Here is a 17,821-nt window from a genome sequence, read left to right on the forward strand (position 1 = left end):
ACTATTGAGTTGTCCAAAAAAAGTCTCACGAAACCTACTGCAGGCCTATCCATATACGTGAGAACAAAAGATGTTTACAAAGTTCTTACAGATAAATTAACACGGGAAATCTGAACACAAACCACTACCACACAGGAATTTGTATTGGTCAATAGAGAACTGGTTTCTTCGAGAAAGCTGTTTGTTTTGACAATAGTTATTTATGGAACAAGTTGCAAAATGTTGTTTTTTTTTTTCAGCACGAGTCGTACATTTATTCAACGAGGCTTGCCGAGTTGGATAATTACGACGAGTGCTGAAAAAAAATCGAGTTTTGCAACGATGATTAAGATGATATTTCTACACCTGGTCTGTAGTCCAAATCGGAAATAGAATCAGCCTGATTCTAATTCGAACTACTCAGTGGATATGGAATCAACAGCTGAGTCTACAGGAGACGTGACAGGTCGTAAAAAGTGTGTTCTAGAAAAAGTGCCGAAAAGTGCTACTTTTCAGCATTTTTAAGAGTGCCGAAAATTAGTACTTTTCGGAACCTTTACATCAGTACAGAAAAGTAGGCCGTTTCATCATACTTTCGCCAACTGAAAAGTAGGACTTTTCATAACGTAATTGCAAAAAAACATTTTCATAGACGTCGAAATTCCATGGCCCAAAGCATTTGGCTTAGAAAATCATTGATGGAATCCGTCGAAGAAATTCTGAAGGGAACCCTAGAAAAAAGAATCACGGAGGAATTTCTTAAATGGAGCCTTTGAAGATTACATGGTAGAATACGCGGAGAAGTTTCTAAAGGATTCTCTGCTCGGGATCTCTGGAAGAACCCCATGTAATGTTCCTAGAAGAACTAAATGAGATATACATATGTTAAACATCTCCAGATGTAATCCCTGGAAGTACACCACGGCTTCTAGGGCATGTGCAAAGCCTGTATTTCAAATGCAACTAGCGCCGCGTTGTGATTTAGTTATATTAACAGCTTTTCTCAACTTGCGAAAGTCATGTGACTTCTGGACAACTTCGTTGAAGTCCAAATCTTCTAGGACGTCAGAATAACATGATCTTAAATTAAAATAACTCTTTGAACAAACCCGATTCTTTTTTTCTTATTACGGATCATTTTTGTTTGCCATAACTCAGGTAATTTTTAATCGATTCGCATGAACATTTGTTGACAAGGACCACGGTCAGGTATGCACCTCAAACGAAATCGCTCGCTTTTGAGTTCAGTGCATGTTTTTTCCTTCATCGGAATAATAATTATGAACACAGCTTCTTCTCAGTTCCGTACAAGGGTCTAGAAAATACAATTCTCATGTCTGAATTTTCCACGCATCGAGATATGCCAAGACACTTTTGACAGTCTGCGTAGTACCTTTAAGCACAATCTCGAAAGAATTTTCTGGAGGATTGTGAGGAAAAAATCATGAAAGATTGTTTAGTGTGATTCCTGGAGAAATAATTAAAACAATTCCTGGAAGTATCCCTGCAAGAATCTATGGAGGTTTTTCGGAAGAAATGTGAGGTGAAATCCTTGAAGGAATGCTTGAAAGAATCTTTGGAGGAAGAAATGATAATTCCTCGAAGAAGTTCGTTGATGCATCCTTGCAGAGTATCTGTAAAAATTTCTGAAAAAAAACGTTTGAGGAATTCCTGATGTATTTCTTGGAACAAGCCCTAGAACACTCACAATCGGAACTTCTACGGTTCACTGGTCTAGGTCGAATTTTGACCATCAGTTTTCCCATAGTGCTGCGGTTTGACGTTTGGGCGCGCAACTCTTCTCGCCAAAGCAACAATGAGGACGGCAATTAATCGTCGCTCTATCAAGCAACCAGCTTGCCAATCATTGATATGTCTTCGTTATTATCATGGTCCATCGTTTGACCACCTCCACTGTTATCGTCATCATATGTCGGCATAGAAATAAGGAGTGTATCGGCAAGTAGTTGATAATGTTCAGGATGCTCTATCTCGAAGCTGGGTTGGGCTTTTCATTTCGGTTCTTCTATGAAATCTACACCATATAGTTAAGTTTAGAACAGCTTGGAAAAATTTGGAAAATGTTTAGTATTATTGAAAATATGGTTAAATGAATACACCTCACAAAATAAAAATCTGCACAAAATGCAATTTTGTTAAGATTTTTCAACATTTCAAAAATCTGTAGCGAATAAAATTTGTACGATAAAAAATCTGGAAAATATTGATGCTTGTTAACAGTTATGTACACATAACACATCATTCAACACCGACTTTCAAAATTCATATTTTCGATAGAAAAATCTCATATATCTTAAAAATGGTCCACTCCAAAAATCGTCTATTTTTTGGTCAAACTTTGAAGTTCTGCTTTTAATATCTTAAAAGGTTATAAAATTCTATTTTTTGCTCTAACTTACTCGTCCATAAATTAAAAAACATACCCTATTTAAAAAAAATGCGAATTTTTCATTTTATGTATTTTTTATTAGCGTAAACATGATTTGGAGGAGCATAGAAAAAAGGGGTTCCTCAAAAATGGCCTTTTTCCATTTTTAAGAATTGCGCTTAAATGCAGTGGAGATTTTTCTTGAAAAAAATAATTTGCCTATATAATGAGGATTCTGGAGCTTGGTATATTTCAACAAAAAAGTTAATAATTTTCGAACATTATCGAACTTTTTTCGCAATTTCAATTTTTTAGAAGGTGTGCAAAAATTTAAAAACATGCGTTCAGTAATGTAGGTTAAAAACCCAGTTAAAAGAACATTTTTAGAAAATCATAAAAGCCATTTCTTTTTTCAAGGGTTTAAACAGTATCTCCAAAAATAAAATTATTTAAAAGTTGTATTTAACTATTTTTGAGGCTATTGTAAACATTTTCAACTACTTTACGATACACTCCTTATTCAAATTTGTCCTGCGGCTGTGGCCAAATTCGAGGGAGTGTCCCGTCTCCGCCGTGCCGCAGTGTGCATAACGAATCCCATTCACGTTCGTTTGCCGCGGCGGTGTGATTTATACGACCGGTGTACGCCAGTGCTAATGACCCACCACACCGCATCGCATCGTTTTGATGAATCGATCAGGTTGATTGGTTTGATGAGCTGAAATGGTTTGTAGATAGGAGAAATGTTGAAACCATAAAGCATTTTTAAATTTAGAGATCAATAAGTTTGCTTGGATGGGAACTTTTAAGTAAATCAACGATTTGGCATTACTGCTGTCAAAGATTGGTAAACATCTTACACTGAGACAAAACATCTGGTCAATGTGGAGGAGTCTAACTGTTTTGGATAAAATTTTAAACTTTATGAAACTGTTGTTGATTCATCGCCGTCGTATGACATTCAAATGTCATCCTGGCCATTATTTTCGTTTCCCCCTTCATCGTTATAGCCACGGAAACAGGAAAGTGATAAAACCAACCTCATAAAATAGAAAACACCGTTTCGATAGACATCTATCACTCGCTACTCTGCTGTGTGTGAGTAGAAGAATGACCTTGCTCCTTGTTTGCGGTTGACTGCCTCGCTTCCAATCCACGTTGCATTTTATGACGGGAATCTAGGTCAGAGTAGAGCACCCCCCGTAACGTGGGTAGATCACCTTATAATGGTGCGTTACGGTGTAAGATCTACCATAACAAATTCTGATCTTGTAATTTTTTAGCTTTGTTATTTTAAATGCAGGAAAATTCCAAGATCATAATTTGTTCGACCTTTTTTTGTATTATATTTTTCATTGTTAATAAACCATTTTTTTTTCAGGAGGACTCAGGTAATTTTTGTCTATGTATAGAGTAGAGAGATTTATTTCCGTAAATTATGTAACTGTTGTGAGCCTATCACCATTTAATACTATTTTCTATTTCAGATGTACAAGCGGGCAACCCTGCAGTCGGGAAGACGAAACACCCTTCTTATTTTTTGTAGCAACCTTATGATTCGGTGCCGGGTAGACCACGTTGTCCGCGTCGTTTTTATTCGAGCCGAGTGTCGTAATGTCGCGGTTGTAGATGCGTTTTTTTTTAGAAAAATTGATTTTTTTTTCGGATCGCCAACCATGGTTTTTTTTTACTCGTTTTACGCGATCTTGTTTTATTTTAGTTTTTAGATAAACTGAGATATTTTTTGTTGTTGTGTAACGCGATTTTTTTTTGTTTATTTTATATTTTTTTTATTTTGTTATTTTTCGAGTCACCAATTTTTTTTTTTCTTCCTTGTGTGTTAAACATTTATTGCAATATTCCAATGACTCTGGAGGGATCGGTTCTGCTGGTGCCTCGCACTGAGCCGAAACATACTTATTTATACAATAAATAGAAAAAAATATCTTTTGATTTTATTTTCTTCAGCTCGTTTTCCGTATTTTTTTTAAATCAATTGAGATGTTTTGTTTTCTCGTTGTTTTCGCGTTTTTTTTTTTATGTAAATTGAGGTTTTTTCTCGAATCGCCAGTTTTTTTTTTTTTTTTTCACGCGTTTCAAACATCTATTGTAATGTTCCGATGACCCTGGAGGGATCGGTTCTGCTTGGGCCTCTTACTGAGCAGAAACATAATTATTTAAACAATAAATAGAAAAAAAAATCTCTTTTGATTGCTGACTTTCAAAAGATTAAATTTTAACCAACTAAACAACCAATGCCGTGGGTCCACCGCCAGCTTTTCAGGCGAATCCTTGACCTACATAATACATCTCCCAACCACCCACTCCGTAGTACTTATGGGAGTGTCACTGAGTCGGAGGCCTCTTAAATAAGTGCTACATCAACATTTCCTTCCCCTATCCCAAGTTACGGTAAAGATGGGCGTGGCCGGGAATAGTGACATTTGTGCTTTTGGTATTCTTGCATAAGATTGGAGCGAAGTTAACTCCCCAGCTTTGTTCCGAAAAGCAATCCGAGCAAGATTAGCAAAAGGTACATGAATGTTGTTAGTATCCAATCTACGAAGTATACCGTAACTACGCTAACGCTAACGCTAACGCTAATCTAGGTCAGAGTAGAGCAGAACCATCATTTTCCCCATTCAACTAACGCTCGTAGAGCTTTGTCTGTAGTGGAACTAGGCAACCGGCGTAGACTACTTGACGGGATGAAGTGCGCGGCGACCTTCAACGAGCGACGACCGTTCGATCGATCATCGATCCGCGATCCGCAGTATTTCCAATCGAACCCACCCGAGTTGCCGCCGAGTGTTAGTGCAAGTCCGCGCGCCAAGTTGGGACAGTTGCTCCACGTCCACCGTCGCCAAAAACGGGTGAATCTCATCGCCTTTTCTGGCGGAGTTGACAGTTATGCGGCTACCGGTTACCATCGTTACCTGGGACCAAGATGACGAGCAGTGTCACTTTGATCGAGGTTTTCCCTTCGGTGAGAGACACACTGCACTGAACCGAAAACCACATTGCACGGCAACCGGCAACCGCACACGTATGCACGTCGTTTCAATTCCGGTTCAGTTGGACTGAAATGACCAGATAAGATTTCGTTCCCGACAATAATTTGTCGGTTGTAATCCGGAGTCGAAATATTCATTTAATTTCGTTTGCAGTCTACCTTCTTTTTTTCACATTCTCCACCACCCGCATTGGTGTTGAGAAAAGCGGTGGCAGTAGGCGATCAAGTTACCTGGACGACAGGACAGGACAGAATAGGTAATCAACGATGATTATGAAAAGTTTACGAAGCGGGATGAATGCATTTAGATTCAGACAAGCGGAGCGAAGGAAGTCTTATTAATGCAGATAATTGGTGTTTTTGTGAGCGTTAATAAAAATGTATATTTGATCCTCCAGTGAGTCCAACGACTGTTTGTTGAGGGTCTTCCAGAGCTCCCTTGAATGTGGGTCATCTAGTTTACAAGCGAAACTAGCTCCACTGGAAATTCCAGTAGAATTTCCCTTGGAAGTTCTAGCAAAATCTTCGCTGGAAATTCTAGCTGAATTTCTCCTGGAAATTCTAGCTGAATTTCTCCAGGAAATTCTAGCAGAATCCCCCCTGAAAATTCTAGCAGAATTCTCCCTAGAAATTCTAGCAGAATTTCCCCTGGAAATTTCCCTTAAAAATTCTAGCAGTATTTCCCTTAAAAATTCTAGCAGTATTTCCCTTGGAAATTCTAGCAGAATTTCCCTTGGAAATTCCAGCAGAATTTCCCTTGGAAATTCTAGCAGAATTTCCCTTGGAAATTCTAGCAGAATTTCCCTTGGAAATTCTAGCAGAATTTCCCTTGGAAATTCTAGCAGAATTTCCCTTGGAAATTCTAGCAGAATTTCCCTTCGAAATTCTAGCAGAATTTCCCTTCGAAATTCTAGCAGAATTTCCCTTCTAAATTCTAGCAGAATTTCCCTTCTAAATTCTAGCAGAATTTCCCTTGGAAATTCTAGCAGAATTTCCCTTGGAAATTCTAGCAGAATTTCCCTTGGAAATTCTAGCAGAATTTCCCTTGGAAATTCTAGCAGAATTTCCCTTGGAAATTCTAGCAGAATTTCCCTTGGAAATTCTAGCAGAATTTCCCTTGGAAATTCTAGCAGAATTTCCCTTGGAAATTCTAGCAGAATTTCCCTTGGAAATTCTAGCAGAATTTCCCTTGGAAATTCTAGCAGAATTTCCCTTGGAAATTCTAGCAGAATTTCCCTTGGAAATTCTAGCAGAATTTCCCTTGGAAATTCTAGCAGAATTTCCCTTGGAAATTCTAGCAGAATTTCCCTTGGAAATTCTAGCAGAATTTCCCTTGGAAATTCTAGCAGAATTTCCCTTGGAAATTCTAGCAGAATTTCCCTTGGAAATTCTAGCAGAATTTCCCTTGGAAATTCTAGCAGAATTTCCCTTGGAAATTCTAGCAGAATTTCCCTTGGAAATTCTAGCAGAATTTCCCTTGGAAATTCTAGCAGAATTTCCCTTGGAAATTCTAGCAGAATTTCCCTTGGAAATTCTAGCAGAATTTCCCTTGGAAATTCTAGCAGAATTTCCCTTGGAAATTCTAGCAGAATTTCCCTTGGAAATTCTAGCAGAATTTCCCTTGGAAATTCTAGCAGAATTTCCCTTGGAAATTCTAGCAGAATTTCCCTTGGAAATTCTAGCAGAATTTCCCTTGGGAATTCTAGCAGAATTTCCCTTGGGAATTCTAGCAGAATTTAACTTGGGAATTCTAGCAGAATTTCCCTTGGGAATTCTAGCAGAATTTCCCTTGGGAATTCTAGCAGAATTTCCCTTGGAAATTCTAGCAGAATTTCCCCAGGAAATTCTTGCAGAATTTCCCCAGGAAATTCTTGCAGAATTTCCCCAGGAAATTCTTGCAGAATTTCCCCAGGAAATTCTTGCAGAATTTCCCCAGGAAATTCTTGCAGAATTTCCCCAGGAAATTCTAGCAGAATTTCCCCAGGAAATTCTAGCAGAATTTCCCCTGGAAATTCTAGCAGAATTTCCCCTGGAAATTCTAGCAGAATTTCCCCTGGAAATTCTAGCAGAATTTCCCCTGGAAATTCTAGCAGAATTTCCCCTGGAAATTCTAGCAGAATTTCCCCTGGAAATTCTAGCAGAATTTCCCCTGGAAATTCTAGCAGAATTTCCCCTGGAAATTCTAGCAGAATTTCCCCTGGAAATTCTAGCAGAATTTCCCCTGGAAATTCTAGCAGAATTTCCCCTAGAAATTCTAGCAGAATTTCCCCTGGAAATTCTAGCAGAATTTTCCCTGGAAATTCCAGCGTTATTTTCCATGGAAATTGCTGTAGAATTTCGCCTGGAACTTCCTGTAGAATTTCCTTTGGATATTCATGTAGAATTGCCTCTGTAAAATGTAGTAAAGTAAACTATAAGCCATATCTCAAGATTAAGTAAACCGAGTGAATGTTTTCGGGTAGCAGGCTCATGATTTCATGACTTAGCGTTATGATGCAATAAATGAACGCTATGATATTTTATTTCTTCAAGAAAAGCTTCGCATAACGATTTTGTAATCATAATTTCTGGTCATGAAAAACGTCATAATTGAAAGTAATTATAAACAAAGGTTATAGTTATGATATCATGATCTGTGGTAATAATATCATGAAACGGTAAATTACATGATTTTATGACTTTTCGCTCATGAAATCGATAGCAATTTTTTTCTCTTGTAGTAGAGTTTTAACTGGAAATTTCAGCAGAAAAATTTTATGAAAAGATGAGCATATTTGCCTATGAAAAGCAGTGACCATTGCGAATTCATTTTAGTCCATCTCTATGGCAACGTCGTAATAGTGAGTGACAGCCAGCAAAACGGATACCAATATGAGTCCGCACTGAATGTCAACTCCGTCCTTCACCGTGGAGCGCGGAGGAACCCATTCGCGAAAGCAATAAGGATCCCCAACATCACGTCCTGTCCTCGTCGTCGTTCCACATTTCCGCACATTTGAGCCCACATTAAATCCGACAATGACGACACGACAAAAAGACAAAACACGGTGTGCAAAGTGACACGATAATGGTTCCTGACATCGCGGATATCGTCGTTCGTAGGTATCATTCCCCGTCCCTTTCTCACGCCTCCTTGGGTTGCGAGGACGACGGCCACCGCACCGCGTGGAATGATAAATCGTTTGACCCATTAACATTTTCGACACCTTCGTTCGCCTTGATATTGGATTACATTTCATTTCGGGGAGGAAAGGTGGGAAAATCACGGCGACGACGTCCAATTTCCGATACAACGATTTCGTGACAATGGGTCACATCATAGCAATCCGTTGAGAATCTTCACAGAATTGAAGAAAAATTCGAATCAAAGAAGCCCAAGGAAACTATATATCTATAACTAATCGCAGTAGGCACGGTCAACAGAAGCGCTTGCTACGATGATCATGGCAGGACCAAGACGGACAGCGAAAACGATGGCACTTTATTTATGGTCAAGTCAGGTGCCGGGTGAAACCGACTGCGACTGTCCTCAGTCAGCCCAGCTAGCAGCAGTCCAGTAGCAGTTTCAACAATAAAATCGCATTGTTTTGACCATCTAGGGTCGTGCGGCCACCGGAGCCGGTTCTGCAGTATGTAGTCAGTGGAACCTCAATGCACGTTGCGTCGTTGGCCGAACGGATGATACCGTTCGATACTGGTTGCCTTATTTGAAAACGGTCAGTTTTTTTTCGTTTGTTTGTTGTTTCCCTTCGTACCTACTTTATCACTTTGGTGACTTCTTCGCTCATTGCTTCTGCGAGTCGGAACCGGGTGATAAACCGAGCCGATGGCATGCCATCCATCCGATTCGATGGCGTGATTTGTTTCCAATGACTGACCATCGTTCGCTGAGTGAGTCTCTTCATTCGGTGAAATTTTGGCACAGAGAAATTCAACCACTACTGCCGGATGGAAAACTACCTATCGATTTACTGATTTTGTTTTCTTCTTCTGTTTGTGTTTGTTTCAGGCCTGTGCCCCGCGGTATGTGTTTCATCAGTTGCAGCCCCGGAAGGTGGAACGAGTGGAACCGGTGGGAACGTGCTACATCGCCCGGAACAATATGCAGCAGTTTGACGAATATTCGCCTTGCCGGACAAGTGAGTACCACCATTGTTGAGCGTCAATTTTCGAACAAATTTTAATTTTATCTCAGCTGGCTTGACAGCATACATTTTGTGAACATCGTAGCAGGCTGAGCACGCGAGCGGCTGCGTTTTCAGAAATGTCACGCGTTTTAGTTGCTCCGCATTGTTTTATTTGAATATGGTCGGCCAAATCGTGAAACAGCTGGTGCGGTGCTATGGATATAGCAAATGTTACCTAGGAAAGTTCTTGCAAATTGATCTAAGGTGTTCAACATATTTCTCTAACCTGCCGATTTAGCGTGATCTTGAGTAGAAAAATTCGCGATTGTTTTGAGAGTTTGTCTTATTCCGTGTCTTATTTTCATCAGGTTGCGGGAATTCGACCATATTTACGGGATTCTCGTGTAATTTTTGGTTATACAGTCCCGATTCGTTCATTGGTGGCTCGATGGATGGGCTGTCTCGATGGTTGAATGTTTACTCACAGACAAACAGACGTAACACTTGCGAAATTTTCATCGACCACGCTTTTAACGATCATTTTAAATTTTCATAGTTGTGGCTTTCACAACCAGAGTGTTGACGATATTGCACAACACAGTGATTCGTACAACTTTTCCACCAGGTGATGGTACAGTATACGTTCGCTCGGTGCAAACGGTTTAACTGCAATGCTTTTTAACTGCAAGTCCGCTAAGTGCAACAATTTTGCAGTTATCGCACCGCTATCTGTCAAAAACAAAACGTCAACAGAGTTACGATGTTTTTTCGGATGCACTACAGCTGCATTGCGATGTTTTTCAGTGCATTCTGGCTGCGTCCAATAGCAATTGACAACTGTTTGACGGCTGTCAGTCGTTGCAGTTAGCGAATTTCATTCGGTAACTGAAACGTAAACATATTGCACTTATCGAACGTCTACTGTAGTGTGAACTGGGTGATGGATTTCCATGAAAATCGTTCAAGGTGTTACGTCTGTTTGTCTGTGGTTCACTGGTTGGAGCAAAACCCTACTAAAAAGCACTGTCAATGTCAAAATATATGTCAAATCGAGTTTGACGTCTGACCGCCGTTGCATCGGAGCTCCTGCCCAGCACGGAAAAAGTTAGGCGTTCGACACTGTTAGGCATTTGTTAGGTATGTTGCTCATCGAAAAATTTCGGAAAGCATAAATCATAAGCCCGAATTTATGCTGAGTGTTCGATTTTTTTCGCGCATCGTTGACAGTTTCCGAATAGGCAGTCAAAAAGCAATAAATCATCAGTTGGAAATAAAAATCGGGTCTGTCGGTCGAGAAAATAAAAAGAATTGCGCGTCCGGTTTGTTCTCGTCTTACTGTCGCCGGGATCGTTTTGTTTGGTTGTCGTTTGGTCGCGTCATGTCGGTGGAGTCATTATGGGTACAACCCGCCGGAACCGCATTTCCCGTGTACTTCCGGCAGTTGGAGGCTGGAGAGGTGCTGTTTGGAAGATGGAACCGATGAAGAAGAACCGATTCGCGAACTCCAGCTCCAGCTTTCATTCGAGGCAAGAGTACGGTTGTAGTAGTGAACGTCGACAAAAGTTCACTACTACAATCACACTTCTTGCTCGGATGACAGCTGGAATGAAAACAAGCAGCATAAAATCTATGCCTAACATGCGTCTAACAGCCCATAGTAAAACATATCTAACGTTAGTCTAATGTTAGACTAACAAACATGTTTCGAATTTGCAACATGTCTAACAAAAGTGTGTCATATCTGTCTAATTTTAGACTAACATTAGCCAAAAGTGAGACAAAAAGTTAGCCTAACATGCTGGCCAGTTAGTCTCACATTAGGCTAATGTTAGGCTAACCCTCCGTACTGACATAACGTTTGTGAAAGTATGCGAGGGTTTCGTGACGTATTTCTCGTGACTCGCGTGTGTCTAGAGCATTTAGATCAGATGTCAGTTGCCCCAACGAACGAATACGATTCGCTAATCGGGGCGCAATCGTGACCCAACCAGCGAATCCAGGCTGTATTCCTGTTGGAGATGCAAATGGAAATCAATTTCGTCTCGAGATTATTGGAATTCCTGTACATCGTTTTGGTGCCTAATGGGTAGTACGCAGATCGCAAGAAATTTCTTGGCTTTTCTCGATGCGTGGAAAATTCAGGCAAGGAATCGCTCAAGAAATGAGAAAGCGTCGCTTTATTCCGGATCCTAGTACGGAGCTGGCACGAAACGTCAAATCAAATGAACTTGTCCACGATGACGTCACACGCTAACTGACAGTATGCTGTGAAACGGTAACTGCGGGTCGTGTTCACTAAAATCACTGCTCACATCTCGCATCCGGCGAGATCCGGTGAACATCCAGTGAATTTTCGGTCGCTGGATGTTCATGAATATGTATTTTTTTGTTACAGTTACAGAAGAAAAGAAGAAGTAATCCAGTGAAAAATGAAGACCGTGGATAAGTCCATGGGGCTTGTTGTGTAAAATTTCTTGACCATTCCCGTCACGGAAAAATAATGCACTGAACGAAAATTACTTGAGCGATTCCGTTTGAAGTGCATACCTCGTATAAACGTTGACCAATCGTATCCTTTGGAATTAACTCTTCTGCCAACAACACCCAAATTCCCGGGACGCCTAGCACTAAGAGGACGTAGAGGTCCAAGTAGAGGTCTCTACATACCATTCTTAGGTGTCCTACTAATCTTCCTTTCTAATCCCTCAGCTGTCGCAAGGACGTGGCCAGAACAGTCTTCAACGGTTGGGGGATTGCGCCAAAGACGCGTTGGAAAACGGTCAGAATGAATTGGTTATTGGTCTCTGAAACCTAGTCTGAAAAGATTATCAGAATTGATATTGATATTGATTATCAGAATAAATCGGTTCACGATTGTTGAGTTCCAAAATCAGAATGAATGGACCAATACACAGGTTCACCCATTTGATTTTGAGCGATGCTATGTTATCTAGGTTGCCATGGAAACGAGTTCATTTTCTGTAAACACGGCAACGCTTACACGTTAAGTTAGTGAAGTCGTTCATCGGGCCATGAACCTTTGCAAGAGTTCATTAATTTGACTTCTGAGCGGTGCCAATGAACTCGTTTTTATGGATTTACCCATAGACGAGTGCACCGATGAACTGAATATCCTGAATATCCAGGTCTCTGAAGTCAGTTTCACTTAATAAGTGTTTACCGAGTACTCGGAAACGCAATTGCGCAAAAACTGAACGGTAACATATTAAATGATACGAAGTTCCATAATCGGATTCACAGCTATCACATGCAAATTAATCAGCTTGCTGAATATTCGCCATGTGATAGCTGAGTCGGCAGTGCCCAGTCAATGCTTTGACTAGAATGCTGCAATTCTGCTTTGACAGATTTGTAAGATACTTCGCCACCCTTGGAGATGGCTCAGTACAATACAACATGAGCTATGACTCCAAACTATTCCACCCAACACTTCGATATCGAAATAGCTGGCTCAGGGCCAATGAGTTCATATGATGCTCCAATGCGATCTAACTCATCAGCCAATTCATTTCCAGCGATGGAAGAATGGCCAGGCACCCATACAAGGTCTAGAGCAACTCCATCAATAAGAATTACTGAAGGAAGCCTAGAGAAATTCAGACAGAAATTCCAGAAAGAAATCCTTGATGAATCTCAGAATTATTTTAGGAACTACTAAACGAATCCTAGAAGAAGTTCTTGCAGTAACCTTAGATAAGTTTCGACTGAAGTTCTTGGAAGAATTCTGGATGAAACTTCTGAGGGAATCTCGGGAAGAACACCTGAGAGCATCCTAGAAGAAATCCCGGAAGGACCCCTTCAAAAATTGCCATGAGGGTCACTCTGAGGAATCCCAAATGAATCTCGTGGAGGAATACTGGAAAAAAAATTCTGGTGAAACCCCAGGAGACTCAGTCCGAGAATTTTGACACTAGAGCATAGCCAATTCCAATCAGAATCATATAATTCTGATCGGAAACGACTTAGTGTAAAATTCTCGAACGGAGTGAAATCTATTCTTCGGTTAATAAATGATAAGTTCATGGACTTATCCACCTATGGACTTATCCACCAATGAACCGAATTCATCGCGGTCCGAGAATTTTGACACTAGAGCGGGGTCTGTTCCAATCAGAATCGTTCAATTCTGATTGGAAACGGCCCCGCTCTAGTGTCAAAATTCTCGGACCGCGATGAATTCGGTTCATCGGTGGATAAGTCCATGAACCGAATTCATTCGGTCCAAGAACTTTGACATTAGAGCGGGGCCGATTCCAATAAGAATTAGGCGATTCTAATTGGGAATGACTGTGCTCTAGGGTCAAAATTATCGGACGGAGTGAATCATGCCCATCGATAGACGAGTGCACCGATGAACTGAATTTATCGCGGTCCGACAATTTTGTCACTAGAGCAGGGCCATTCCGAATCAGAATAGGCTCCTAAAGTCCTATCGGGATTCTTGTTTTAAACCACAATATATGATTCAAGAGTACATATTTACTCATTTTTTGACGTTTTTATTAACCATAGTTGAAAATATATAACTTTTATTTTTTTAGCCTTTTGTCTCGTCCCTAGATTATAACACATACTTTGAGTGATTTTTTTTCACCGTGTATGTCAGATAGGAACATTTTTGAAATCCCAGTGCGAAAAACGTCGAGCTCAGTCACACAAGGTTGACCTCAAATGTCAAAGTAGAACTAATTATCATTTTACTTATTTCGAATTTTCTCATTATTCCTTTGTTTTTCAAGTTCGAGTAAAGTACAATTCCGATTAGAATACCATGCTTGATCGTATTATTCAATATAAGCGAGATTTCGTCTTTAATTTTAGGACCCTATTGTTCAATTCTGATTGGAAATCGTACACTTCTGATTGGAAGCTGGGGGCTGCGAATAGAATCAAAATGCTTGTCAAGATATCTCCATGCACCGCTGTCAAAATATTTCCGTCGAACTGTCACAGCTCCAACAGGTACTGTTTTTATGCGATTCCATTAAACAGAAAAAATATTGCAACAAGATAAGATTTTTTAGAACAAGTCAAACAAGACATGACAAAGTGCAGTAGATCACGTGAAAAACGAGGAAAATTCTAAAAAATGTTATGAGTACATTGTAGTTAATTTTGCAACGACAAAACATTGAAATTCCCACCCCAAATTGAAAATGGATAATCTTTGAACACGATAACAATATTGGAGTCAAGGGGGATTGATAATGTTTACCTTTTTCGAACAGCGTCGCGACGGCGTGTTTGACAATTGCGCCGAGGATGGTGGCGGCATGAAAATTAAGCGCTCGTGTGTGTTTTCAAACCAAGCGTCAAAAGTGTGGTGGTGTGCGTTAGTTAGCTTGAAAAATAAAACTGTTCCTATTCGCAGTCCCCAGATAGACGAGTGCACCGATGAACTGAATTCATCGCGGTCCGAGAATTTTGACACAACAGCGGGGTCGTTCCCAATCAGAATTGTTCAATTCTGATTGGAAATCTTTCACTTCTGATTGGAAGCGACCCCGCTGTAGTGTCAAAATTCTCGGACCGCGATGAATTCAGTTCATCGGTGCACTCGTCTATCTGGGGACTGCGAATAGGAACAGTTTTATTTTTCAAGCTAACTAACGCACACCACCACACTTTTGACGCTTGGTTTGAAAACACACACGAGCGCTTAATTTTCATGCCGCCACCATCCTCGGCGCAATTGTCAAACACGCCGTCGCGACGCTGTTCGAAAAAGGTAAACATTATCAATCCCCCTTGACTCCAATATTGTTATCGTGTTCAAAGATTATCCATTTTCAATTTGGGGTGGGAATTTCAATGTTTTGTCGTTGCAAAATTAACTACAATGTACTCATAACATTTTTTAGAATTTTCCTCGTTTTTCACGTGATCTACTGCACTTTGTCATGTCTTGTTTGACTTGTTCTAAAAAATCTTATCTTGTTGCAATATTTTTTCTGTTTAATGGAATCGCATAAAAACAGTACCTGTTGGAGCTGTGACAGTTCGACGGAAATATTTTGACAGCGGTGCATGGAGATATCTTGACAAGCATTTTGATTCTATTCGCAGCCCCCAGCTTCCAATCAGAAGTGTACGATTTCCAATCAGAATTGAACAATAGGGTCCTAAAATTAAAGACGAAATCTCGCTTATATTGAATAATACGATCAAGCATGGTATTCTAATCGGAATTGTACTTTACTCGAACTTGAAAAACAAAGGAATAATGAGAAAATTCGAAATAAGTAAAATGATAATTAGTTCTACTTTGACATTTGAGGTCAACCTTGTGTGACTGAGCTCGACATTTTTCGCACTGGGATTTCAAAAATGTTCCTATCTGACATACACGGTGAAAAAAAATCACTCAAAGTATGTGTTATAATCTAGGGACGAGACAAAAGGCTAAAAAAATAAAAGTTATATATTTTCAACTATGGTTAATAAAAACGTCAAAAAATGAGTAAATATGTACTCTTGAATCATATATTGTGGTTTAAAACAAGAATCCCGATAGGACTTTAGGAGCCTATTCTGATTCGGAATGGCCCTGCTCTAGTGACAAAATTGTCGGACCGCGATAAATTCAGTTCATCGGTGCACTCGTCTATCGATGGGCATAATTCACTCCGTCCGATAATTTTGACTCTAGAGCACAGTCATTCCCAATTAGAATCGCCTAATTCTTATTGGAATCGGCCCCGCTCTAATGTCAAAGTTCTTGGACCGAATGAATTCGGTTCATGGACTTATCCACCGATGAACCGAATTCATCGCGGTCCGAGAATTTTGACACTAGAGCGGGGCCGTTTCCAATCAGAATTGAACGATTCTGATTGGAACAGACCCCGCTCTAGTGTCAAAATTCTCGGACCGCGATGAATTCGGTTCATTGGTGGATAAGTCCATAGGTGGATAAGTCCATGAACTTATCATTTATTAACCGAAGAATAGATTTCACTCCGTTCGAGAATTTTACACTAAGTCGTTTCCGATCAGAATTATATGATTCTGATTGGAATTGGCTATGCTCTAGTGTCAAAATTCTCGGACTGAGTCTCCTGGGGTTTCACCAGAATTTTTTTTCCAGTATTCCTCCACGAGATTCATTTGGGATTCCTCAGAGTGACCCTCATGGCAATTTTTGAAGGGGTCCTTCCGGGATTTCTTCTAGGATGCTCTCAGGCGTTCTTCCCGAGATTCCCTCAGAAGTTTCATCCAGAATTCTTCCAAGAACTGCAGTCGAAACTTATCTAAGGTTACTGCAAGAACTTCTTCTAGGATTCGTTTAGTAGTTCCTAAAATAATTCTGAGATTCATCAAGGGGAGCATCATATGAACTCATTGGCCCTGAGCCAGCTATTCCGATATCGAAGTGTTGGGTGGAATAGTTTGGAGTCATGGCTCATGTTGTATTGTACTGAGCCATCTCCAAGGGTGGCGAAGTATCTTACAAATCTGTCAAAGCAGAATTGCAGCATTCTAGTCAAAGCATTGACTGGGCACTGCCGACTCAGCTATCACATGGCGAATATTCAGCAAGCTGATTCATTTGCATGTGATAGCTGTGAATCCGATTATGGAACTTCGTATCATTTAATATGTTACCGTTCAGTTTTTGCGCAATTGCGTTTCCGAGTACTCGGTAAACACTTATTAAGTGAAACTGACTTCAGAGACCTGAATATTCAGGATATTCTGTTGTTCTTAACCCGCTGTGGTAAAGAGCTATGGGCTCTCTATCGCTTTATGCGTTATTACAGTGCCCTTTTCAGGGCGCTGTTTGAACCTATTGTGGTACGCTTATGCGTTAGTATCCTCTTCCAGGGTACTTTTCCTATTTCCCTACCTGTTCTTATCCCCATCCTTATTTCCTTCCTTTTCCCTCAGGTAGATGATGAAATAGGCTATTATTATGGCGATGGCACAAATGTCCCAAATGGAGGATAACGTGCCTCTGGAGCCGGCCTTCTGATACAGGGTGACTCTTATGGGAATTTTTGAGGGGTCCTTCCGGGATTTCTTCTAGGATGCTCTCATGTGTTCTTCTCGAGATTCCTCCAGAAGTTTCATCCAGAATTCTTCCAAGAACTTCAGTCGAAACCGAAGGTAACTGCAAGAACTTCTTCTAAGATTCGTTTAGCAGTTCCTAAAGTAATTTCTCCTGGAGATTCTTCTGAGATTTATCAAGGAATTCCTTCTGGAATTCCTGTCTGAATTTCTCTAGGACTTTATTCAGTAATTCTTCTTGGAGGAGTTCCTCTAGACAGCCCTATAGGCATTTCATAAGAAATT

At 40.2% G+C, this 17,821-nt stretch overlaps 1 protein-coding gene across 11 annotated transcripts in view; it reads left to right on the forward strand.

The window, feature by feature from the left end:
* Window positions 1-17,821, forward strand: part of LOC109428417 (integrin alpha-PS2) — a 242,324-nt gene that overhangs the window by 136,345 nt on the left and 88,158 nt on the right. For all 11 annotated transcript variants that reach the window (XM_029855629.2, XM_019704152.3, XM_062844257.1 and 8 more), the window contains one exon: window positions 9,391-9,520. In XM_029855629.2, the coding sequence (XP_029711489.2) occupies window positions 9,391-9,520 (130 nt within the window). The remainder of the gene's footprint in view (window positions 1-9,390; window positions 9,521-17,821) is intronic.

The sequence above is a fragment of the Aedes albopictus genome, chromosome 1, assembly GCF_035046485.1.
Source record: "Aedes albopictus strain Foshan chromosome 1, AalbF5, whole genome shotgun sequence".
NCBI classification, from domain to species: domain Eukaryota; kingdom Metazoa; phylum Arthropoda; class Insecta; order Diptera; family Culicidae; genus Aedes; species Aedes albopictus.